The sequence below is a fragment of the Nannobrachium achirus genome (assembly GCF_963921795.1).
Source record: "Nannobrachium achirus genome assembly, chromosome: 20".
Lineage (NCBI taxonomy): Eukaryota > Metazoa > Chordata > Actinopteri > Myctophiformes > Myctophidae > Nannobrachium > Nannobrachium achirus.
Genome location: NC_137827.1, coordinates 49559877 through 49585288, shown reverse-complemented (window position 1 = coordinate 49585288; position 25412 = coordinate 49559877). Strand labels below are relative to the sequence as shown.

Sequence of the window (25412 nt, the reverse complement as noted above, 5' to 3'; positions counted from 1 at the left end):
CTCACTCTGTACCTCCGTACAGACACATCGGCTCACAGACGGCCGGCGGCTGTAACTCCTCAGACGCAGCTTTGTGAGACTACATCGCGTCTGTAACTCCGAGAGACGCGGCTCGGAGTTACGGACGCAGCTCGGAGGCTACACCGGTCTGGCTGGAACTCGGAGAGGCGTCTCAGACGTCTGCTGTCTGCTCTCTTTGTATCTAATCACACCTTGATTCTATTTGATAATTATTATTATTATTTATTGTCAATGGAACATGCAATATTCTACCATATTGTCGGCATTATAGTGTGTCATGATAACGTTTTTAGTGAGAAATGTTTATTTTAACGCCACAATCCCGTTAAGTCGTATATATTCTCTCTTTTCTTTCTTTTTTTTTTGATCGCTTTTTTCACTTAAATGTGGCTATAAGTGCGTGGATTCCAGGCGCGAGACGGGCCGTTTAGCTCAATTGGTTGGGTGTATGCCTGCTAATCTGCTGACCCGGGTTCGAATCCCATCTAACTTACACCTCAATTTTAATTTTATTTTTATAATGTCAGTCCAAACCATTATTTATGAAGCAACAAATCGTACTTTAGTGTTAGTTTACGGTTGGTCATAATTATAGGTTAGGCTTAAGGCTTAATAACTTTTATTCTCAATTTACCATATTGTGTGGTGAAAAGAGTGACTCAAGTGGGAATCGAACCGGTGACCTCCGGTCAACGAGGCGCTACCCGGCGAGCGCTCGCCTACCTCGCTTCCTCCTTTACTGGCCAACCGCGGGGCTCCTCGCGTCCAAATAAAATGAGACCGGATTCAATTGTCGCCAATGGAAGATCTCCCCCGTGGTGGTTTCTTTCCAATCGGAACGCCTCCCGTCGCACGTCCATGTGTCTGCCAATAAAATCGCCGGACTCCTTTTTCATTTCTCCTCCCCTCCCCTCCCTCCCCGACCAAAACACACCGTCCCTTGCGGGATTCCAACCAATCACGCGCCGTCTTTTCGGGTTGCTGTTCCGGTCTGGGGCCAGAGCGGATATGGAAACGCTACTTGCTTTAATGTGGGCTTACACATTACCGGATACAGTAGGCGGGCTCTAGACAGCATCTGAGCACAGAGCAGCAAATAGAAACAACACGGGAGGGCTATGAACAGCTGTAGAGTGAAGTGAGCCACATTCTCTTAATGCAGCGTCCGACTAGCCTGACTTCCGTCAGATGGTGGCAGTAGTGCGTAGCGCCCTACTTTACCGTCTGAGTTCTCTGGGTAGAGAGTTGATAACACTCGTAAAGCCCCGGGCCGGACCAATCAGCGGCAGCTACGGGCGGGCTCTGAGCGGCTCTGAGCCAATAGAGTCTGATTGCAGACCACGTGGAAACCCAGGAGGCGGATTCTGGGTGTAACGTCATGCAGACAAGCCAATATGAGTGGTTGGAGTTGGCACTCCAGACTGTGATAGACAGAAGGCCCCATCCAATCACCTGCTTAGCAATTCAAAAAATGGCCCGCCCCTTACACCGAGTGTGCCGGAGCAGTACCAGATGCTAGTAGGCAGAGCGGACGCACTGCTACTATCATCTGGCGCAGTCAGGTTAGCGTCCGACGTTGTCACGTTTAAAAACAAACAATTGTCACTTAGAGACCTTTGGATGCAATGGACACTTGGACACTGGCTTTGTTATCCTAACACTCAAGGTAAGTTTCGTGACTTCTACAAATTACTATGGTAATGGTCTGGTCATCTGCATGAAATGCATTACCATACATAGAATAACATTCTTCAAGTAGGCAATAGTCATGGTGATGGTGTCTGCTACTGTCTTTCATTTGATCCATGGCTGGCCAATACTATCTAGTTAATGCTTTATTTGTAAAGACATTTTAATAGATCCTTTGGATTACATAGCTAAGTTACTGTCCTGCTATTGCAATATTAGGCTATTATTATATGTATATATATTTTTGGAGCTGTGTGAAGCACAGGCTCCCTATACGTGGCTGTGTGGGTCTGTCTGTCTGTCTGTCTGTGTGTGTGTCTGTGTGTATGTAGCCTGAACTTCCTAAACTTCGGCACGCCACTAGTCCCACAGTTTTGCCACCACACACTCGCGCCATATGTCAAATCGACCGGCTTACTCGGGAATCGTGGGCTATTACTTTTCTAAGAGAAAGGTTCTATAGTTTAATTGATATTAATTTATTAGTGAATTAATTTTCCCCATTGACTTATAATGGGAATTGCAAAAACTCACATTCAATTATTTGTCTCTCGCAAACCATAGGGGCTAGAGTTTCAAGACTTGGAGAGGAGGTTCATAATGATTTCAAGGATTAAATAAAAAATAATTGTGTCATTTGGCCGCATGGTGGCGCCATAACACCCCACTTTACGTTTTGGCCTGTAACTCTTGAACCGTAGGTCGGAAAATTAAAAATATTTTTTCCCTGGATTCCTTGGGTCATGACGCATCTCCCCATATAGGCCACGCCCATTTGCGCCATGATAGATTTTCCGCCATCTTGAATTTTCTCCAAAACACACTTTTTGCTCCTTCTCCTACATATTTTCTTCAAATGTCACAAAAATCGGTACACATGATCCACACACACACACACACACACACACACACACACACACACACACACACACACACACACACACACACACACACACACACACACACACACACACACACACACACACACACACACACACACACACACACACACAGCTCCACTTCACACGGGTGTGATTTTTGGAGCTGTGTGAAGCACAGGCTCCCTATACGTGGCCGTGTGGGTGGGTCTGTCTGTGTGTCTGTGTGTCTGTCTGTCTGTCTGTATGTAGCCTGAACTTCCTAAACTTCGGCACGCCACTAGTCCCACAGTTTTGCCACCACACACTCGCGCCATATGTCAAATCGAACGGCTTACTCGGGAATGGTGGGCTATTACTTTTCTAAGAGAAAGGTTCTATAGTTTAATTGATATTAATTTATTAGTGAATTAATTTTCCCCATTGACTTATAATGGGAATCGCAAAAACTCACATTCAATTATTTGTCTCTCGCAAACCATAGGGGCTAGAGTTTCAAGACTTGGAGAGGAGGTTCATAATGATTTCAAGGATTAAATAAAAAATAATTGTGTCATTTGGCCGCATGGTGGCGCCATAACACCCCACTTTACGTTTTGGCCTGTAACTCTTGAACCGTAGGTCGGAAAATTAAAAATATTTTTTCCCTGGATTCCTTGGGTCATGACGCATCTCCCCATATAGGCCACGCCCATTTGCGCCATGATAGATTTTCCGCCATCTTGAATTTTCTCCAAAACACACTTTTTGCTCCTTTTCCTACATATTTTCTTCAAATTAGGGCTGTAATCTAGCCCTGTTTTAGGGATTCGAACTTCGGGGGGATTTTCCGAACGAACCATCGAACCTTAGATGGTTCGTTCAATTGAATAAAAACCGAACGTTCGGACGTTCGAACCATCGAACGTACTGTACCTTTAACCAGCTAAAACAGTGTAGGAAATGTTTTAAATGCGCTGTTTTATCCATTGAAAACGCGTGGATGCGTGGCCGCATTAACACCTAGGCTAACACTTGGAAAATCCAACCCAATCGGAGAAAATGTTGTGCAGTTTGTTGACGAACAGGCTCAATGTATAGCAGAGTTGCACGGATGATGATTAGACTTGGTGAGTGACTGCGTCGGAGCGCGTCGCGTTCGGGCTAAACTGGTCTCGATGTAACAACCCCAGACATCGCATTATAGATCCTTTAGGCCGGGGTTGCAATGAAATCCATCTTTGCTCATGCTTAGGAGAAAGGCTGTTTTATCTTTGGGTGCGTGGATGGCTGGGTGTTCGCTGTTCAAAGCACACACGCCTGTCTCTGCCCAGCTCAGAGTGCTGCCTCTCACTCTACTGTCATCAAGCGTGTGTCAGCGAGGCTGATTCGCCACCCGGTTCGCGGCCCCAAATAGGAGCGCAATTGGAGCGGAGGACGGTCCTTGATCGCTCCAAGCTGTTCTGGTGCATTTTATAACTACTATAATGGTCACCATTAACTGTTAGTGTTTACCGGTAGGCCTAACTTATTTCGTATTTGGCTATCTCTACTACTGTGATATTCTGAATAGGCCTATCACATTCTGATAATTATTTTTCGTGTAAAAAAAAGAAGGAAAAAAAAGAAAAAAACCTGAACCCATTAATTTCGAACTTCGATTGCCAACGTAACGAACGAACGTTCGAATCTCCGAAGGTTCGCTTGCAGCCCTACTTCAAATGTCACAAAAATCGGTACACATGATCTCCACACACACACACACACACACACACACACACACACACACACACACACACACACACACACACACACACACACACACACACACACACACACACACACACACACACACACACACACATGTGATTTTTTAAGGTATTGTCAGTGTCATTGAAACATTAAGATAAGGAGTCATATAGTATGTTAATGAAAGTGAAAAGGAGAAAACTACATTTGGCTCATCAACAAAGCATAACAAACAAATTAGTGGTTTATAGATCTATGTGTTTCTCTTATACATTTAGTACAAAAGGACCTGCACATGTAAACAAGCCATTGTGCTTTCTTGGGTTTAAATCATATTAGTAGACCTTGTATCTGATTCTGAACTGTACTGTGCTTTTCCTTTGTGAACTGCTAACAAAGTAACTATTCAATCAAAACCATAAAGACACTCAGAGTTAAGGGTCTGTGCAAATAAAACATTTGAGAACCAGTATATCAGTGTCATACATATTCTGACGAAAACCTGTATGGAGACTTGACATTCTGTAATTGGATCTTATGATCAAAATAAGAACATTATAATAGTGTGTAAATCTGTGCCACATACAAATGTCTGTGTACAGACATAGATGGCCCCTGCATGATGGCTGCTAAAAAAAAGATAATGCCATGGTGGGATCTGATGTGTGATGGGCATACTGTATTATCACATAGGCAAACATAAACTGTCACCTGTGTGACACTGAATTTGTATTGATTATACATATTTCTCTCTATTTCTCCTTTGCTGTCTCCCAGACCTCAGCTGTTCTCTCTGCACCTCTTCACCAAAGGCGAAGCGCCTCCACGGCCAGATTCAACAGGCGGACAGTGCAGGCAAATTCATGCAGAAAGTGGCCAGTTCAGAACACAGGAAACAGGACATAATACTGTACACTGCCCAAAAATACAGACACCATATCAAAAGAGGAGTGGCTAGCAGACAACAAAAAATCACACCCGTGTGAAGTGGAGCTGTGTGTGTGTGTGTGTGTGTGTGTGTGTGTGTGTGTGTGTGTGTGTGTGTGGATCATGTGTACCGATTTTTGTGACATTTGAAGAAAATATGTAGGAAAAGGAGCAAAAAGTGTGTTTTGGAGAAAATTCAAGATGGCGGAAAATCTATCATGGCGCAAATGGGCGTGGCCTATATGGGGAGATGCGTCATGACCCAAGGAATCCAGGGAAAAAATATTTTTAATTGTCCGACCTACGGTTCAAGAGTTACAGGCCAAAACGTAAAGTGGGGTGTTATGGCGCCACCATGCGGCCAAATGACACAATTATTTTTTATTTAATCCTTGAAATCATTATGAACCTCCTCTCCAAGTCTTGAAACTCTAGCCCCTATGGTTTGCGAGAGACAAATAATTGAATGTGAGTTTTTGCAATTCCCATTATAAGTCAATGGGGAAAATTAATTCACTAATAAATTAATATCAATTAAACTATAGAACCTTTCTCTTAGAAAAGTAATAGCCCACGATTCCCGAGTAAGCCGGTCGATTTGACATATGGCGCGAGTGTGTGGTGGCAAAACTGTGGGACTAGTGGCGTGCCGAAGTTTAGGAAGTTCAGGCTACATACACACAGACAGACACACACACAGACACACAGACCCACACGGCCACGTATAGGGAGCCTGTGCTTCACACAGCTCCAAAAATAAATGAGCAGATGTTTGCCTCTCCCTTACTTAAATTTGTGATGTAGTTGAGACTTGTTTTATTATTCTTGTGCAAAGTGTGATGCCACCAGAGCCATCAACATATTGTCGCTGTCGGGCAGAAACCATGTCCCATTCCTTTTATTTTATTGTAAATGAATGCCCTACTTTATCATACACGAGTGTTGCATAAAAGTAGTGAAAATAGCAGATCTACAAGCCCACAACACATCAAAGTGTTGTCAGCTTGTAGATCGTCTATTTTCACCATGTTAGCAGATATATAGGCCCACAAGATGCTGACGTGTTGTCAGCTTGTAGATCAGTTATTTTCACTATTTTAGATACTTTTTTAAATAGTGATAAGAAATAAGTGATAAGTAACGTTTTGGACATACAGGGTTTCCACCCAAGAGTGATGATGTATTCATATATGTTTGTTGTCACCATGTTTATGTTGTATGTGGGATTAATACCCTGTTGTATTTGAATCTTTTAGATTAAAATTATATTTACCTTTCATGCAGTTGCATTTTTTTTACTTAATGAAATATGTTATGCTTTTACCTCAATGGTTGACTTTGTTGATCCCCATTGGAAATAATATGTCATAATATTGTTGATGTTTGTTTGTTGTAACTCATACAGAGTACGATTTTAAAAGAAATGTCAGCAGCATTAGTTAGAATGAATGAAATACAAAGTGAATTTGTTCCAAACCAAGATGAAATAAATACTGATCTGCATTTGCAGTGGATCTCTGAATAAGAGAAAAGAATTATTATGTTATATAATGATATAAAATAATAATAATTATATGTATAACAATACATAAAATGTACAGTGAATATATAAATGCATATATACTGTGTACATCTATCACCAGTGAATATAAATAGATGTACAATACATCTATGAATGAAGTACAGTCTCACAAGGGTTATACTTAACAGGCATCTGTCAATATGTGCCAATGTATCGTAGGCCTACATGTTATATTGTAGTAATACAATAGTACAAATAGGTTAGATGATGGTGAGAAAATTGATTTTGTGGTCCATTTAGAAATGGTTAAAACAATGAGGACGTTTCTTTCATTCATTGAGTTTTATTTTTGCATGGCGTAGGTGGAAATCGAACACCTGACCCGGCGTAGGTGGGAATCAAACCCACGACCTTCGGATCCTCACCAACCATACCTAAAATCGACAAAAGTCACAATTTTCATGAATCTATCATATATACTCATAAACCACTTGGACAGATCACTGGGGAGATGCACACGAACACTGGCCTGTTGCATTTTTCATCCCTTCCACGCTCGTTTTCTCTTTCTTTCTCTCTTTCTCCTCTTTTTTCCTTCTTCCCCCTTCTCCCCTTCCATTTTTTTCCCCCTTCCCCCCCTAGGTAGGCAATTGTTCCCCAGCCCCGAGGCGAGGGCTCTACCGCTGCTCCACCAAGGCCTTTGCAAAGTCGGGGAGTAATGCACCATTAGTATTTGACATCACCTCCGCGGTCTAGAAGACGCAAAGCTGCGTCCAGACCGCTATTTATGCACCGACGCGTCAATAGACGGGTCCGAGGTCGCGTCACATGACGCTGACGCGGTCGTCAACGGCGCTTGCTGGATTCCACTTCTGGGGGGGCGGGCAGGGGGTGGTTTAAAAAAAATTTAAGTTGACTTGCTCTTAATTGCTCCCTCTGAACTTCAAAGGGCTTGTGAGCTGCTGTAATTGATTGAGCCATACAAGTGTCAATAGCTCGTTAGTCACTGAAAGCATCAAAGACTACAATCTGTTTGATGTCTGTAATAAGAGTGGAGGGTGGAATGTGTTTGAATACACACAGACTCGCCTGATTGGCTGAATGGTTTTGAACCAGGCCACCACCCACCACGTGCCCCAAGCCTACAGCCCTGATTGGCTCGCCCTCTCTGAGGGCTGGTGGAAAAAGCTTATTTAATGTGAAGGGCCAGACTACACAATACAACCACTACCAACAGGGGGTGGTGTTGTGCAGTCTGGTTTATTAACCAGGCTACTATTGAACACCCTTTACGTCTGTGTGTTGGTTAAAATAATATTCAACCAATGAAAAGTAGTAAAAAGCCCTTCGGTCAAAACCTCCTAACTCCACTTGAGCTCATCTTCCCAAAAATGAACATTTTGGAGTTAGGAGGTTTCGGCCCGACAGCAGAGATACTGTATACTGTAAGAGGATTCACATACTGTGTGTGTGGAGGTCGATGCGTTTTGAGCTTGTAAATCAGCAATGTTTTCTATTTTTGAATTGGAATCCTGAATTATTTTTTAGCTATTTTTAATTGGAATCCTGAAAACTTGCAAATGCGTTTATATGTTCTTATGCTAAATTTATGAACTTAAATATAAATACATTGGGCATAAAGAATACAATAGAATTGTAATACTGGTCAATAAGCTACAAATATACATCTTTACGTCTGTGTGTTGGTTAAAATAATATTGAACCATGTGGCCCCCGGGCCACTATAGTTGCCCATGTATGATTTAGGGGGTCCAACAGGCCAAATACATATAATTTAGGGGGTCCAAAAGGCCAAATAGATGTCATTTAGGGGGTCCTCGCCAAACACGTATCATTTAATTTCATTAAAGTGCCAAATCACAACAAGTTTTCTCAATAGAGCAGAGAGCCCATCTTGTCCCATCCTGACCAAGCAGTGTCAAAGCTCTTATAAGAGAGAGATGCTGTTCATTGACATACTGTGTGTGTGGAGGTCCAGGTTCATTACTGAAGTCAATCACTGCTCCTTTAGACCAGTCACTCTTCATGGACAGAAGGCTGGGTGTTGGAGACTCTGCTCTGGGGTGAACACTTCTGGAATGAGAAAAATAATCCTCAATTGTCATGTGAATGAAGAAGTCAGTTTATTGAAGCAATGCGAGCTCCACCAACCAACGTTACCGGATTTTTCAGTTAAACATGCTTCTTAAAACTACAGAGAAAGTCTATTGCATATACTGTAAGAGGATTGACCTACTGTGTGTGTGGAGGTCCAGGTTCATTAGTGAAGGTAAGAGGAAGTACTTTAAAACGGTCACTCTTCATAGACACACAGCTGGGTGTTGGAGACTCTGCTCTGTGGTCAACACTTCTGGAATCAGAATGATTATATATTAATATAATGTGAATGAAAACAATCTGTTGTTTTAAACACTTAAAACTATATATCATCGGCCTTCGATGTATTTCAGGTCAAATGATCATTTAGGGGGTCCTTGCCAAATACATATCATTTAGGGTGTCCAAAAGGCACAGTGGAGGTTTTGATAGTAACTGCTGCGACCTGACGGTCGCAATCAAAGGCTCAGAGCACCTGCTGCACTGCATGAACGTTATGCTATATCCAACATGACATCCATGTAAACAAACACAGGCTCTATTTTGATTGTCTTAAGTACCAGCTCTTATACCTTAACTTAAAGGCCTGTCCATACTCTCCCACCAACAAACTATTCGTTGGAGAGTTCCAATTGTCTGACGTGCAGCTTTCTGAATGTTAATTCGGGCTAATGCTTTTCAGAAGATGCGACGACGTCATGTTGTAGTTGAAACAGACCTATAAATTCCTACTCCTGAGGTAATGGTTTCTAGGATTGAGACCCCCCGCCCGCAGTGGTGTCCGGTAAGAACTTAACCGAGATGTCAAAAACTTTCATGTTTATAAGATATATCTGGGTTGTAAGGCCAGATATCCCGACTCGTACGGAAGGCTATGGGCCATCTCCAAGAGAGCTGGCTAGTGAGATGATGAGTTGTGTCAGAGTCAAGGTCCTGCGCGCATCTGATCTGTCGGTAGATAATGCCGGTCTTATATAATGCTCATTTGTGTACTGTGTGATGTCATACTGATGTCAGCAGCTATGTCTCTATATATGAGTTATAGCTTAGCCGGGTCCAAATATGGGGCTTGTGAGGTCAGACTTAGTGAGATGCGTCGGTTATCTCCATATATGGAGATTCAACATTCAATGGGTAACTATGGATACCTAACAACTAGCCATGTGACGTGAAGGTGAGTAACATAAAAATCCTGACAGGCTGACGCCACCTCCGCTTCGCGTCAGTGGCATCAGCCTGTCGGGATTTATTTCTCGATAATGACCACTGAGTCAGACGTTATCCCTTACACATTAAATTGTATATTGTTTAGGTCAAGATGATTTACATACTTTGTGTGTGGAGGTCCAGCTTCTGTCTCCATGTTGATCTTTATTCAACCTGTCAAATAAATAGATCACAAATCATTATGTTGCATGACATAATATCACACGTGCAGTCGTGCACACACACCTCACCGCAGGCAGAGAGAGGGAGGGGGGGGGGGGGGGGGGTGCAACATGTTGTATTCACAGACAGTACAGGGGCTGAGGCTGAGTCTGACTGCCAAAATCCCTCTGTGGAGTGAGTGTGTGTGTGTGTGTGTGTGTGTGTGTGTGTGTGTGTGTGTGTGTGTGTGTGTGTGTGTGTGTGTGTGCGCGCACAAGCTGCACAATGTGACATCATGTGTAATTGTAGATGTGCCATTTTCACTATTTCTCAAACTTCTAAAATTTTACTATATCCAAAATCGCATACAACATCTGCGGCTGTATTTTGATTGTCTTAAGTACCAGCTCTCATGCCTAAACTTAAAGGCCTGTCCATATTGTCTCCGACCACCAGATTTTTCGTCAGAGAGTTCTGACTTTCCGATGTGCAGCTTCCTGAACTCTAATTCAGGGTAATGCTTTTCAGAAGATGCGAGTGACGTCATTTTGTAGTGGTCATTTTGTAGTTATTTCCACAACAACTCAAAGGTATATTAATGACATACCGGTAGTTTAATGTTGAAAATGGGTGGTTCTCCCCTTTAAATCGTTTTGAGAAAAAAATGCAGCTTTTTGTCCTAAAGTGATTGTAAATGATTGCTGCTATTTGTTCCAAAAAGCTTTAGTGTAAACATGTGCATAACGCCAACATGTGATATAGCTCTGTTTACTGAATGCTGTACCTCCTCCAACTGTATATAATTATGTTCTAGCCTGGTTTCACCCCATAGACCCGCCCACTCTCTGAGCGGACTGTTTCAGCCGAGTCTGAAATCAGGCTATATATGTTCCCCTTTTTCAAAGTAAACGTATATTTATTTTTAAAAAAATCACAAAATCTCTCCTCTTTTTGGTATCTGCCACTGTAATTAAGGTGAATTGATTGACAGCAAGAAGGGCTCTCTCCACAGCTTCTATAGCAGGCAAACCCTGCGGGAGCGTGTCGCTATTTCGACGTGTCAATTGTTCGACGGCCCCCAACTTCGACGCGGCGATAGTTCGACTATGGGATCGCGAGATTCCGGCGCCGCTTGTTCGACGGCGAAAAAAGGGTGCCAGTGTTTCGATTCCCAACTGTCCTACATGACAACAGTTCGACAAGGCAGCACGGTATTTCGAAAATGAAAAAAAAAACAAGTCTCTCTCACACACACGCAGACAGACTCACAATGACAACGCTCCTAACCCAGCCTTACCCTCCCCCGACCCTATCGGGTTTTTTTGTTCTCTTTCTCTTTCTCTTTCTTTCTCTTTCTCTTTCTCTTTCTCTTTCTCTTTCTCGTCTCCCTCCCTCTCCCCCCCCCCCTCTCTCTCTCTCTTTCTCTCTTCTATCCCCCTCTCTCCATACCTGCCAACACTCCTGTTTTTGGAAGAAGTCTCCTGTTATTTGACCATGTCTTCTGTTCCAGAATGTCCCCCAAAACAGAAGATTTTTTCTGTTTTTGGGGGATTTCACACCTTTTGTGTGTAAGAGACCCATGTGTCAAAGACTCGCTGATATGCATCCACGGCCATTATACTGGAGTTCCTTGGCTATTTGATATGCAAATCGCCAGGGCCGTATTTGATTGTTCTTTTTGTTGAAAGGTGTGAGATCTAGCTCTCTCTCTTGCCATTAATCCCTTGTCCTCAAAACAGAAACTACACTCTCTCAGTTTTAGCATTTACATTAACAGTATTTGTTTAATATTAAAGTATTTATTCAGTCTGATTGAAGTAAATAATTCAGAAATGATCAATGAGGCGGTGGAGACTATAAGCTAGAACAACAGGCACCACATCCTTCTCCCAGATCATGGATGAAGACGATCGCATATTATTTATAACAGCAGATCTACAAGCTGTAATGTGTATACTATCGTAATCTTTCTCAAATAATCAATTAAATCATGCCAGTGAAAAGACTTCAAACCAATCAACTCCAGCAGCAGCTGGTGTGACTCTGGGCTGATATGGGTTCTGCTCTGAGTTATATTTAGGTCTATATAATAGATACATTTCCCCGTGCACATTTTAACTAAATACAATACCATATTCTCAATCTCAACTCTTAGTTCCTAGGCCTATAGCCTACTAATGGAGTCCAAAGGAAAATAGTAGGCTAATATAGCGCTGCTGTGCTGTTTTGACGAAAGAAGCTGTGGCAAAGCTGCCAAACTCTGTGAGTGAAACAAGCAACCAGGTCTATGAAAACAAGCCCAACAGTTTCACCACTTGAGCTCTATTGCTTTAGCTATTTTCTTGAAGAATGTTGAAAGCAAGGCCAAATAAGCAACTACACTTCAGAAACAAGCCAAAACAAAAGCAACACGTGACTTTACAGGAAAATTAGACCAAAGTCATTTATAATGAGCAAACCTGGCAACACCTCAGTTTTATGTGCGTCTCGTCTGAATGCAATCTTCCATCGCCCAACTTTGAAATGCCAAGTTTGCCACTAAATGCCAGTCTGCCAGGAGCTGCTGGAAAAAGTTTCTTGTCGGCTGTTTGGTGTGGAGACACCTTTACATTAGACCATAATTTATGGTATTATTGCATTCTCTGGATTAATTATTTAAATGACAGAGGCAGGGGCAGTACCTAGTATAGCCTACTCGGAGGTAAGGAGTCATTCACATTCACAAGACTCTTTATTGCTTGCATGTGATTTCTCTATCGCAACACTTTGCCATCAAAGTACTCTTTTAAGAGTAGCCTTGAATGACCACTGTCAGTGCGCAACAGGCTCCGCCAATCACTTAGCTTGCTTGTTAAAAGCAACATATTATTCAGACATGACAGTAATATGGGTGCAAAATCGTCTAGCCTCATATAAACGTAAAATATACTCTCCTCCCTAGCTGTAGGCCTATGCACAAAAAAAAAATAAAGTACAAGGTTGTTACATGCGCAAAAAGAACAGATTTACAAGCTATCAACACTGTCGGATAGTACAGGATGTTAGCTTGCAGATCTGTTCTTTTATGTGCCACCGCGCACAGAGAGAGAGAGAGAGGAGAGAGAGAAAGCGAGGAGGGGAGAGACAGACAGACAGAAGATGCGCGAACATAGCCTAGCTGAGCTAGACATCCCAGCCATGTTAAAACAAGGTAGGGTAGGGCAGTTAGTGCAGTTAGTTAGCTAGCTGCATTTGTATCTAGGCTGGTTATACCAGGCTAGCGCGAACACCCTTTGCTGTTTTAGCACCTCACAAAAACACTGCTGATCTAGTAGGTGTGAAGTTCTGTCGGGGCAGTCTGGAGCGCGATATTAAAGATTTTATTGTAGGCCTAATCGGCGATCACTCACGTGCGCGAGCGCATGCATGCGACCGCTCCAGCTAATAAATCCACACTGTCCACAGGGCTTCTAAATGGAGACCCACTCTCCCCCATAGACTGTAAAAAACACGGGCTTATGACAGCAGAGCAAAAGTTTACATTTGGGCATTGTGAGAAAGACAGAAACAGTCCGCCGTTCGCCCTGTGGTGTGTGTGTGTGTGTGTGTGTGTGTGTGTGTGTGAGAGAGAGAGCGAGAGAGAGAGGGGGGGGGGGGGAGACAAGAAACAGACAGAAAGAGAGAGAGAGAGAGGGGGAGAGGGGTAAGGCTGGGTTAGGAGCGTTGTCATTGTGAGTCTGTCTGTGCGTGTGAGAGAGAGACTTGTTTTTTTTTCATTGTCGAAAAATACCGTGCCTCCCTGTCGAAAGACCGGCGTCCTTTTTTTCGAAAAAGGGTGCCGTCGAAAGAGCGGCGCCGAAATCTCACGATCCCATAGTCAAACTATCGCTGCGCCGAAGTTGCGGGCCGTCGAACAATTGACACGTCGAAACAGCGAGATTTCCCAAACCCTGCAACGCTTGGTTCAAGTGAGTGCAAACGTTAGCAGTTTTACACACAAAAATAAAAAAAACACGTGTCAGTAGTTTTACACACTAATAAAAACACACGTCAGTAGTTTTACACACTTAAAAAAACAACCAGTGTGGATCAACTCAACATCAACAAAACTGCACACAGAAAATCAACACAACATCAATACAACTAACTAAACAACATCAATACAAGTACACAATAGAGACAAACAATTACCCTACACATGTTGTCTCGTAATGGAGGAGGACACTGCTGTTGTCATTTGTTCAAATGGAAGACAACTGTCACTCTGTCAGAGAGATGATCATAAAGTTATATCGTATCGTTGTAGTTCTGTGTTGTGACAAAATGGAGTCTGAACAAACTGTGTTTCTGTTCTGCGCCACTCCCTGACACACACACACACTCCCCTCAGGCACAGAGAGAGAGAGAGAGAGAGGGGGGGGGACGGGGGGGGGGGGACGAGAAAGAGAGAGAGATAGAGTGGGAGCAGTGGCGGCTCCAGGCAATTTTTAATGGGGGTGCTGGAAGGGAGCTTGGCTATTAATTGAGGTGCTAAGTAGTTGTGGATGCCTACCAATGCATATTATAAGAGCCTAATCAAACACAAAACCATGCACATTATGAACCAGCGAATCACTGTTCATGCAGTAGCCTAACATTCAAGCATTGCATCACAAGTGTTAAGTCCCATTAAATTAATGGCAATGCCATCAACAAAAGGAGTGATGTATATAGGCTATAGGCTGCAAACAATGCAGATACTGACAATTTCTGGCACATTTTATTTTTCTCCTAACTTATCATGAAGGACTTCTAGTTTCTACAGTGGTGGGCAGGAACCTTTATTTCACCAATGTCACAGATTTGAACAAGGATAATTTTATTTGATGACAGTGAAAAAAATATTATTTGGCAGAGCATTTCTTGGGGGTGCTAAGGGGGTGCTATGGGGTTCTTTGAGGTGCTAAAGCACCTGCAAGCACCCCCCTAGCGCCGCCTATGAGGGGGAGAGAGAGGGAGACGAGAGACGAGAAAGAGAACAAAAAAAACGATAGGGTCAGGGAGGGTAAGGCTGGGTTAGGAGCGTTGTCATTGTGAGTCTGTCTGTGCGTGTGAGAGAGACTTGTTTTTTTTTCATTGTCTAAATACTGTGCCGCCCTGTCGAAAGACCGGCGTCCTTTTTTTCGAAAAAGGGTGCCGTCGAAAGAGCGGCGCCGAAATCTCGCGATCCCATAGTCGAACTATCGGCGCGTCGAAGTTGCGGGCCGTCGAACAATTGACACGTCGAAACAGCGAGATTTCCCCAACCCTGCAACGCTTGGTTCAAGTGAGTGCAAACGTTAGCAGTTTTACACACTAAAATAAAAAAACACGTGTCAGTAGTTTTACACACTAATAAAAAAACACATGTCAGTAGTTTTACACACTTAAAAAAACAACCAGTGTGGATCAACTCAACATCAACAAAACTGCACACAGAAAATCAACACAACATCAATACAACTAACTAAACAACATCAATACAAGTACACAATAGAGACAAACAATTACCCTACACATGTTGTCTCGTAATGGAGGAGGACACTGCTGTTGTCATTTGTTCAAATGGAAGACAACTGTCACTCTGTCAGAGAGATGATCATAAAGTTATATCGTATCGTTGTAGTTCTGTGTTGTGACAAAATGGAGTCTGAACAAACTGTGTTTCTGTTCTGCGCCACTCCCTGACACACACACACACACTCCCCTCAGGCGCAGAGAGAGAGAGAGAGAGAGAGAGAGAGAGAGAGAGAGAGAGAGAGAGAGAGAGAGAGAGGAGGGGGGGGGGGGAGACGAGAAAGAGAGAGAGATAGAGGGGGAGAGAGAGAGAGAGAGAGGGAGACGAGAGACGAGAAAGAGAACAAAAAAAACGATAGGGTCGGGGAGGGTAAGGCTGGGTTAGGAGCGTTGTCATTGTGAGTCTGTCTGTGCGTGTGAGAGAGACTTGTTTTTTTTTTCATTGTCGAAATATTTATTTATTTATTTATTTATTTTATTTAACCTTTATTTAACCAGATAAAAACACATTGAGACATGATCTCTTTTTCGAGTGTGACCTGGCCAAGAGGCAGAAATAAAAAATTACACAATCCTTGCTTACATACAAGACATTACAACAAAAAAATAGAACATCCATGATACACAAACAGATACCTAAGAACTCCAAAAATACAAAATGTACACTAAATACTAAACTAGTTTACAATTCACAGGTAACAGTACACGCACAGTATGCCCAATGAATGTACCCAAAGGAAGAGATCACAGAGCAAATTAATTACAGGTCTGAACAAGTGCAAGCGTTTGTAGATCTGTCTAGAGTGATTCTCTTAAAACTTCTCAAAGGAATAAACACAGCCAATTTGAGTCTGGACTGAAGGTCATTCCATGACTAGGGGCCAAAAAAGGAGAGGCTTTTTTTGCCTCCCTCAGATGAAAATGCAGTTACTACACAGCGTAACCAGGCATTTGATCTGAGCTAGATTTAGCCCATTCTTGACCAGTACAAATTTGGAGGAAATGTAAAAAGGAAGCTCACCAAGTAAGGCTTTGTATACAAAATTCAACCAATGTTGTAACCTGCGAGATGTCAATGAAGACCAATACCGTGCCGCCCTGTCACAATTGAACAATTGACACGTCGTTGAACAATTGAACAATTGACACGTCGAAAAAGCGAGATTTCCCCAACCCTGCAACGCTTGGTTCAAGTGTTGAGTGCAAACGTTAGCAGTTTTACACACTAAAATAAAAAAACACGTGTCAGTAGTTTTACACACTAATAAAAAAAACACATGTCAGTAGTTTTACACACTTAAAAAAACAACCAGTGTGGATCAACTCAACATCAACAAAACTGCGCACAGAAAATCAACACAACATCAATACTAACTAAACAACATCAATACAAGTACACAATAGAGACAAACAATTACCCTACACATGTTGTCTCGTAATGGAGGACGACACTGCTGTTGTCATTTGTTCAAATGGAAGACAACTGTCACTCTGTCAGAGAGATGATCATAAAGTTATATCGTATCGTTGTAGTTCTGTGTTGTGACAAAATGGAGTCTGAACAAACTGTGTTTCTGTTCTGCGCCAGAGACGTGTCTGTAACTAACCTCACCTGAACCTGAAGAGAGAGATTTTTTTTCCCACTTTGATTCCTGACGAACAAGTTCTAACATGAGAGAATAAAGACAGATAAATATCTCTCCGCGCGCACGCACGCACACGCACACACACACACACACACACACACACACACACACACACACACACATCCAAAATGTTTAGACAAAACAAAGAGATTGACCTAAATGGACCCTAAAGCCCAGTGATGTCATTACGTGCGCATCCCGCATCAAAAACTCATTCAAGTCACCCAGGGACTCATTCATGTCATGGTCCTGGGGTCCCGGGGATGCGCCTCCATTGGAGTCCATGTTAAAATAATTTACTGCGTCGTGGTAAAAAAAAAAAAAAGCATCCTACTTAACCCTACGTTAACACAAATAAAATCCACATAGAAAGTCTTAAACAGGCGATAGAAACGTCAATGTTTAGATTCCACCGACGTCAGACGCCATTTTGCGCGCGTAAACTTTATATTGAGGACTCATAAAACTTTTCTGGGACCCATTTGAATGACCACCTGTGGGTCCCGGGACCCATTACATTGAAAACCTAGTAACATCACTGCGTAGTCTATCAGAGTCCAGGGTGAAGAGCTATTCACTTCACCGCGTTGTAGTTTCCTAGCTATCACCTAGGCATTGTTATGTATTTTTAGGTGATAGCTAGAAAACTACACCGCGGTGAAGTGAATAGCCCTTCACCCTGGACTCTGATAGAAGCTTTACAAGTCTGTAACTCTGACAGTGTAATGGAACCAAACGGTTACGGCTTCTGTAATTCTGAGTGGAGCAGAACCACTAATTGTAAAAAGGCCTCCAATCCCTGAGCCAGAAAGCGCAGCTACTATTAAATTCCCTTCCCCCCGCTAGGCTATAACAGGATGTGTACTTTTTTTATTCCAGTTCAGTATTTCCTGATGTTCAGAGACAACACCTCAAGATGCAAAATTGTCGTGTATGTGAGAAGAACACACACACCACGCGCACGTAACAGCACACTGTCTACATACAATGCATATATGTAGAGTTTATAATGTCTACATACGTGGTTGCAGTATAATGCAGACTCTTACCTGCAAGCTTTAATCCTTTAGCTGTGTTAAAGGGAGTTCATAGTGACTCCAGAATGAGATGAATTCATGTGGTCTCAAAATGGTTCAGTTTCTACGCTGTTTCTTCCATCTGGTAGAAGTAGTTCTGGTCCCTCCTCTGAAACGCATGTTTCTGATACTGTTGAATTAAGTCCCTCCTACCGAGAGAACTTTTCTCAGAAGTTGTCATGTGACTTCCAGTAAAAGCTGTGCTGAGCTGAGACTAGTCTAGAGCGGTGTGTGTGTGTGTGTGTGTGTGTGTGTGTGTGTGTGTGTGTGTGTGTGTGTGTGTTACACGCCCAAGGGGTGTGGCTAATGTAAACAGATTATATTTTGTAAAACTGCTCTGCAGGTTCACCTTATAAAACAGGACAAAAAGGGAGACAGAGTCACCTTTGTTGGGATAGGTCTGTTCCTAAAATATACGGTATGTTCTCTGTTCATTGCGGCTGTTAAGTATGACATCATTTTGTAGGCAGAGGAGCATTTCTGCCCCCAGTTTCCGTGAATCTTTTTACTATTTTTACTATTTACACATTTTCTTCTCTTTGTTGTTGAAAGGAAAGTGTTAGAATTATACTTTAGTCGTTATTTTTGTCTCGGATCTGTTGAAAATAGCGAGGGACAGAAAATGCTCTGGGGGCAGATTCTCCTCTGCCTACAAAATGATGTCACGGCTTAAAAGCCCCTGTGTATGTCGTGTGTGTGTGTGTGTGTGTGTGTGTGTGTGTGTGTGTGTGTGTGTGTGTGTGTGTGTGTGTGCGCGCGCGTGCGTGCGTGTGTGCGTGTACGCATGCGGTACAGACACTAGCCTGACACTTTCACTTCATTATTCAGTCTGAAAGTGCTTCCCCCCAGGGCGATTGCAGGGATGGGCGTTGCCAAAAAGAGGCAGTCTTCAGTGATTGGTTCACCGACCAACACATGACATAGTGTTGTTATCATGGTTGTTATGTGTGGCTGGCTAGTGGCTAGCCTGTTGCTTGCTAGTGCTACTTGCTAACCAAAGAAACAGTCAGAATAGGAGCACTACGAACTAGTAATCAAACACAACATAACATGCCTGCTACTGGTGTTTCATAGCGAGATCGATACGATCGCATTTTACCGCAATTTACCGTATTTTACCGCGACGCGATGCAAGGTACGGTACGGCGGCGGCGCTGGTGTACTTGGAAACACACGAGTTCTGGGAAACCCCCACCCACGCTGATCACAAGACGCTGATTCACGACGCTGATTCGCCGTACAGATTTTCAACCGAGGCAGGCCTCTTCAATAGCCGCTTTCCAATCCGAGGGATTCACACTTTGAAGTGCGCATTTCAAGGGCTATGACGTAACTGGGCCGCGCCAAGTGTAGGGCTTGTCCTGTGAAGTGCACATTTTTGCCTGTGGAATGGGACAGCACTACCAAGTGCATAGGCGAGTGTTGAGTTAAGGTGGTTGCACACTGCTGCGTTTTTCGGCCCGAATATCGGAGTGAATTTCGGAGCACGCAAATAAAAAATCAAACCTTGGTTCGAAGTGGAGCCGTGAAATTGAGCACTTCCAGATCTATGTTTTTGATTCTATGTGTTCCCCCCTGTGTGTGTGTGTGTGCGTGTGTGTGCCTGGCCTGAAAACAGCGCCCCTCCCTTAACATGTGTGGTCATAAAAGGTACTGTTCGAACTCAACGGGACAGTTCTCACTGGTGAGACAGGACACACATTGCCACTCAGAGGGAGACCATGGGCTCCGCCCACGGCTCCAAAAAATCAACCTCACGTTATGTCAATCACGTTTGCACACTGCCGCCCGTTTCGCGCACCACTCAGTCCCTTGCTCTCTCTATCTCTCTCTCTCTCTCCTTGTCCTAAAAAACGCATTTCGCAACAAAAAACGCAGCAGTGTGCAACCACCTTTATTCTTTTTAGCAGCACGTTGCATTCGGGTGAATAAGGCAATGGAGAGAGAAATCATATTCAGCGGTTACACCCCGCCATTCCGAAACACCGCTATTCCGAACGTTGACTTCTAACCCTAACCCTACCCCTAACCCTAACCCTTACCCTAACCCTAACCCTAACCCTAACTAACCCTAACCCTACCCCTAACCCTACCCCTAACCCTAACCCTAACCCTAAACCTAACCCTAACCCTGCTTCCGAATAGCGGTGTTTCGGAATGGCGGACTGTTGCCATATTCAGCCAAGCATGGCATATTTTATTAGCTGGGTGCACGCAGTGCGACCGCAGCTCAACTCAGTGGTGGACAAGAGAACAACAACACACATGTGCGCTTCCTACAGGAAGTGACATGCCCATATAAGGAGTGTACCTGAAGTACTGTGGCACTGTAGCGCCTCCCTGTGGCATAACTCGGTTTGTACATTTCAGTAAACTCAAGACAGAACCATTATAGGCCAATTATTTGTTTACAAACATTGAGACTGAATGCACAGCTGACTGTATCATGTAATCAATTCCCAACAGATCCCCAAACCTGTTGTTTTGGGGAGCACTGGTTATTCAACCTCCTCTTGTGTGCTAGTGAGGTGCTCCCATGGGTGCGCCCTTATCGAGACATATAGGTCGGTGTTCCACGTCAACCGAGTATCTGATATACAAACTCACATCGCGTCACCAATGCAACCCTTCTGAGCTTGGAGGTCTGCGGCTCTGCGCGCGACACCGTCGCAGGACGGAGCATAATTAGGCTTCGACTGCAGCTGGGCGAGCAGTAGACGCTCTGGTGATCCAGTGGATCGGTGGGTGATCAAGAGGAGCGCTCCCTCTGTTCTGATGACGGTGAATAGAGGTGGGGTTTGAAGGACAACTGTTTTGAATCGCTATTATTGTTTACAATCAACAGAAACTAAGGATTATATATTTCAAGAGTGAGAATTTACAGTAAAAATCCTAAGCATTCTTCCTCCACACTGGGAGAAAAACGGCATCTGAAAGTTTGATGGAATGCATTTTTAAACACGAGTGCCATCCATTGCATCCTATGAACGGTGGGGTTCATTTGGTGCCGACCGGCGTGCGCATACTGGTTTATATCAATGTGACGTGGACCATTAAGGCAACTGAGGACATTCATTATCTGTCATTGACATTCAACAGCGAGAACTTGCGGTTGCAAAAATCATTCGTCCGCCATTTTTTCCTCCGTGGTGCTTTTAAACCACGTATTTTACCTTCTTAAACGCCCAAACGTATTCTTTGTGAGGCGGAATGAACTTTTAAGACATTTTAGGATATTTTTAATTTTTTGGGGGTCGTAATTCACCTAATAATTCACAGCTATTTTGACGTTCGAGGAGAATTGAGAACCAGCATCACTCGAACCGAGGCGGGCAGTGAGAGTCATGTCATCCGTCCAAGGCATTCGATGTTCGGCTTGGGATGAGCATGTCCTGTTGCTTACCTGCTCTACAAGCTCACAACGCGGTGCAAAGCGACGCGTTGTGAGCTTGTAGATCTGCTGTTTTCACTAGTTTGGATCCAGGGCAAACTAATTTCTTTTTTGGGTCACGTACAGGCTAAAACACTGGCTATAGACCTATACATGATTGTGATATGATTTATTGTGGCTACAACATTCAGACAACCCGTTTCAAATAGTTTTCTGTTGATTAGATATTAAAGAAACTTCTGTTTTTGGTTTTGTCATAATTAAAGGTCTGAGCCTCTGAGGTCTGACAGTCACATAACTGTATGATGAGATTGTTCTGAAGCACAAGATCATGAAATAAAACTAGAAAATATTGTTCCTTCGAAACAATTGTGGGCTCGCTTCAAGCCAGAAAACAATGGCTATAAAAGTACAAAATGTCAAGATCGCAGGCAGTGCTCTCTTTGACGTTACTGACGTCAAAGATTGGTCCATTTTGTTCCAAAAATGTGTTGTGCAAAAGTTGACCCGCTGGTGGCGCTATAACAGGCCAATGTGAGAAGGGTGGTATCTGTTCCTTGACCTATTGGGAAAGTGCTTGCAAGATTTCACGCACATTGCAGGCTGTGTTCATGATTTGATGTGTTTTTGGCTTTGGCCACTTTATCGCTGCTTGCAGCTATATTTATTATTATTTTTTTTTTTTGTGTGTGCACTTCATAGGCATATTAGATAAAGGTCCTTAGATTGTGTGTAGAATGTTTCATGCAAATTGCTAAAAAAAAATCGGGTTTAAGCATTTCACAAACTGCTCAAAATGATATAGCGCCCCCCTTTGGACAATTGGGGTAAGATTGGTTTTAGTGATATTTGGAATAACACTCTACATCTTTGCAATATTCATTGAATTTATTAAAAAAGCATGTTTCAATTTAAAAAAAATCCGATCTGACAGATCTTTAGGGATTGGTCAAAGGTTCACGTAAAAAAGGTTTTGTGCACGTGACGCGAAAATTCCAGAATAAAAGTGGGTTTAAGCGTTTTACAAACTGCTCAAAATGGCGGAAAATCTAAGGGCGGAGCTTACTTAACAAATACACAGATGTCTTCCGCTCGAGTCAAAGCACGCGTGTAAGCAAGTTGCATGACTTCAAACAAAACGAGTCATGACTTATGCCCGTTTGAAGTTTGAATTTTCAAACGCTTCGTATAGCGCCCCCCTTTGGCCGATTGGAATAAGATTGGTTTCAGTGATATTTTGACTAACCCTCTACATCTTTGCCAAATGCCATGAACGTGTAACTTTGCACATATGATTTAGAGGCCGAAGAATAATTTGCATAAAACCGCAATATTGATTGAATTATAAAAAAAAACATTATTTAACGTACAAACTTCTCACCACATAGCCTGTGTAGATATAGGTTCAAATTTCATGTGAAAAAAGTTTCATGCGCGTAATGCAAAAATCCCAGGAGGAGATAGATTTTTACTGTTTTTCATATAATTCAAAATTCTGGGGGATCTAAAGGTCAGAGGTCAAAAGTCAGAGCGTAAAAGTTGTTCGGCATGAGGTGACGGATACGTGTATACAGGTTTCATGGCTGGACCTCAAACAGCATGAGCTATACCTGTTCAAAGTTCGCACTTTCGAAGGCTTCCTACAGCGCCACCATTTGGCCGATTGCTGTATAGAATAATAGCACACGTCGCCACTGTAGGCTGAACACATTGATGTTTTTATTTTCATTTTCTCACTAAGTATGTAGGAGTAGAAAGGTGCCAAAGTATTGAGGAGAACTTACTAGATAAACGAGCACAGGTCTCCACCAGGCAAACTTTGGAAGCTAATATTAGCCAATCAGGATGGCATATGAAATATCAGACGGATCGGACTTGATCACATGACTATAGAGATACTGTGTACCGATTTGCGTGATTGTGGGCTCGCCTATAAGGCGAGCACACTCTAGATATTGTCATTGTGGGCTCGCCTGTAAGGCGAGCACACTTTAGATATTGTCATTATTGTGGGCTCGCCTATAAGGCGAGCACACTTTAGATATTGTCATTATTTATTTATTGTGGGCTCGCCTATAAGGCGAGCACACTCTAGATATTGTCATTATTTATTTATTTATTAGTGTGGTTGCCCTAACAGGGCAACACACTATAGTTCTAGGGAAACTTTATTTTTATTCTTCTGGATAAACTTTATTTTGACGCGTTTCATCGTCCACAGTTTTTGCGCCACACACTCGCGCCATATGTCAAATCGACCGGCTTCATCGGGAATCGTGTGCTATTATTGCGATAAGAAAAAAGTTGTATCGTTTAATTGATATGAATTTATTAGTGAATTAATTTTCCCCATTGACTTATAATGGGAATCGCAAAAACTCACATTCAATTATTTTCTCTCTCGCAAACCATAGGGTCCACAGTTTCAAAACTTGGAGAGGAGATTCATAATAATTGTAAGAATTAATTAAAAAATAATTACATCATTCGGCCACATGGTGGCGCTATAACACCCCACTTTACGTTTTGCCCTATAACTCTTGAACCGTAGGTCGGAAAATTAAAATTATTTTTTCCCTGGATTCCTTGGGTCATGACGCATCTCCCCATATAGGCCACGCCCATTTGCGTCAGGATAGATTTTCCGCCATTTTGAATTTTCTTCAAAACACACTTTTTGCTCCTTTTCCCACATATTTTCTCCAAACGTCACAAAAATCGGTACACAAGATCTCTGAACCCACGCGATAAACATAACCAAGCGATATTTCGATAGTCCATACCGTTCGTCCGGAACACGCTTCCGAAGTTAGCGAGAGGGGCCCGTTTTTCCAAAAATAGCCATAAATCATAAACGAAACATCCAGTCAACACCAAATTTTAACCACAAGTTGCGGGTGGGATATTCAACAAATCCCCAAAAGCATTTCCACTTCGACCCTTAGGGGGCGCCACAAACGCACAAAACGTAACCGTTTCAGGCCAAAACGCGTTTTTCAGGTGGAACAACCCTCTCAAAACGAAACACAAACGATCTCGGGAGCGACGTGACAACATAATCGTCTTGCAAAACTCGTGGGAGGGGGGCGGGGCGAGCAACCACACTCGCAATTTCCCAAATTGCACATTTTCTAGTTTATATACTATATCAAGTTCTCCTCAAAACTTCGGTTCCTTTCTACTCCTATATACTTAGTGAGAAAATGAAAATAAAAACATCAATGTGTTCAGTTTACAGTGGCGAAGTGTGCTATTATTTTTTATAGCAATCGGCCAAATGGTGGCGCTGTAGGAAGCCTTCGAAAGTGCGATCTTTGAACAGGTATAGCTCATGCTGTGTTATACATACAGCCATGAAACCTGTATACACTTATGCGTCTCCTCATGCCGAACAACTTTTACCCTCTAACTTTTGACCTCTGACCTTTAGGTCTCCCACAATTCGGAATTATATGAAAAACAGTAAAAATCTATCTCCTCCTGGGTTTTTTTCGTTACGCGCACGAAACTTTTTTCACATGAACTTTGGACCAA

At 42.9% G+C, this 25412-nt stretch overlaps 1 protein-coding gene across 8 annotated transcripts in view; it reads right to left on the bottom strand.

Annotated features, from left to right (window-relative positions):
- LOC308305382 (protein NLRC3-like) overlaps positions 1-18578 on the bottom strand; it is a 63363-nt gene extending 44785 nt beyond the window's left edge. For 4 of the 8 annotated variants that reach the window (XM_080750166.1, XM_080750171.1, XM_080750172.1 and 1 more), the window contains exons 1-4: positions 18461-18578; positions 10215-10263; positions 9023-9136; positions 8746-8859 (exon numbers count right to left, since the gene is read on the bottom strand). In XM_080750166.1, coding sequence (XP_080606292.1) covers positions 8746-8859; positions 9023-9136; positions 10215-10246 — 260 coding nt within the window. In that variant the 5' untranslated portion in view covers positions 10247-10263; positions 18461-18578. Of the gene's footprint in view, positions 1-8745; positions 8860-9022; positions 9137-10214; positions 10264-14421; positions 14544-17188; positions 17232-17377; positions 17419-18460 lie in introns of those variants that run through there. The other 4 variants (XM_080750170.1, XM_080750169.1, XM_080750168.1 and 1 more) reach the window with 4 other exon arrangements.
- Between the last annotated feature and the right edge of the window lie 6834 nt (positions 18579-25412).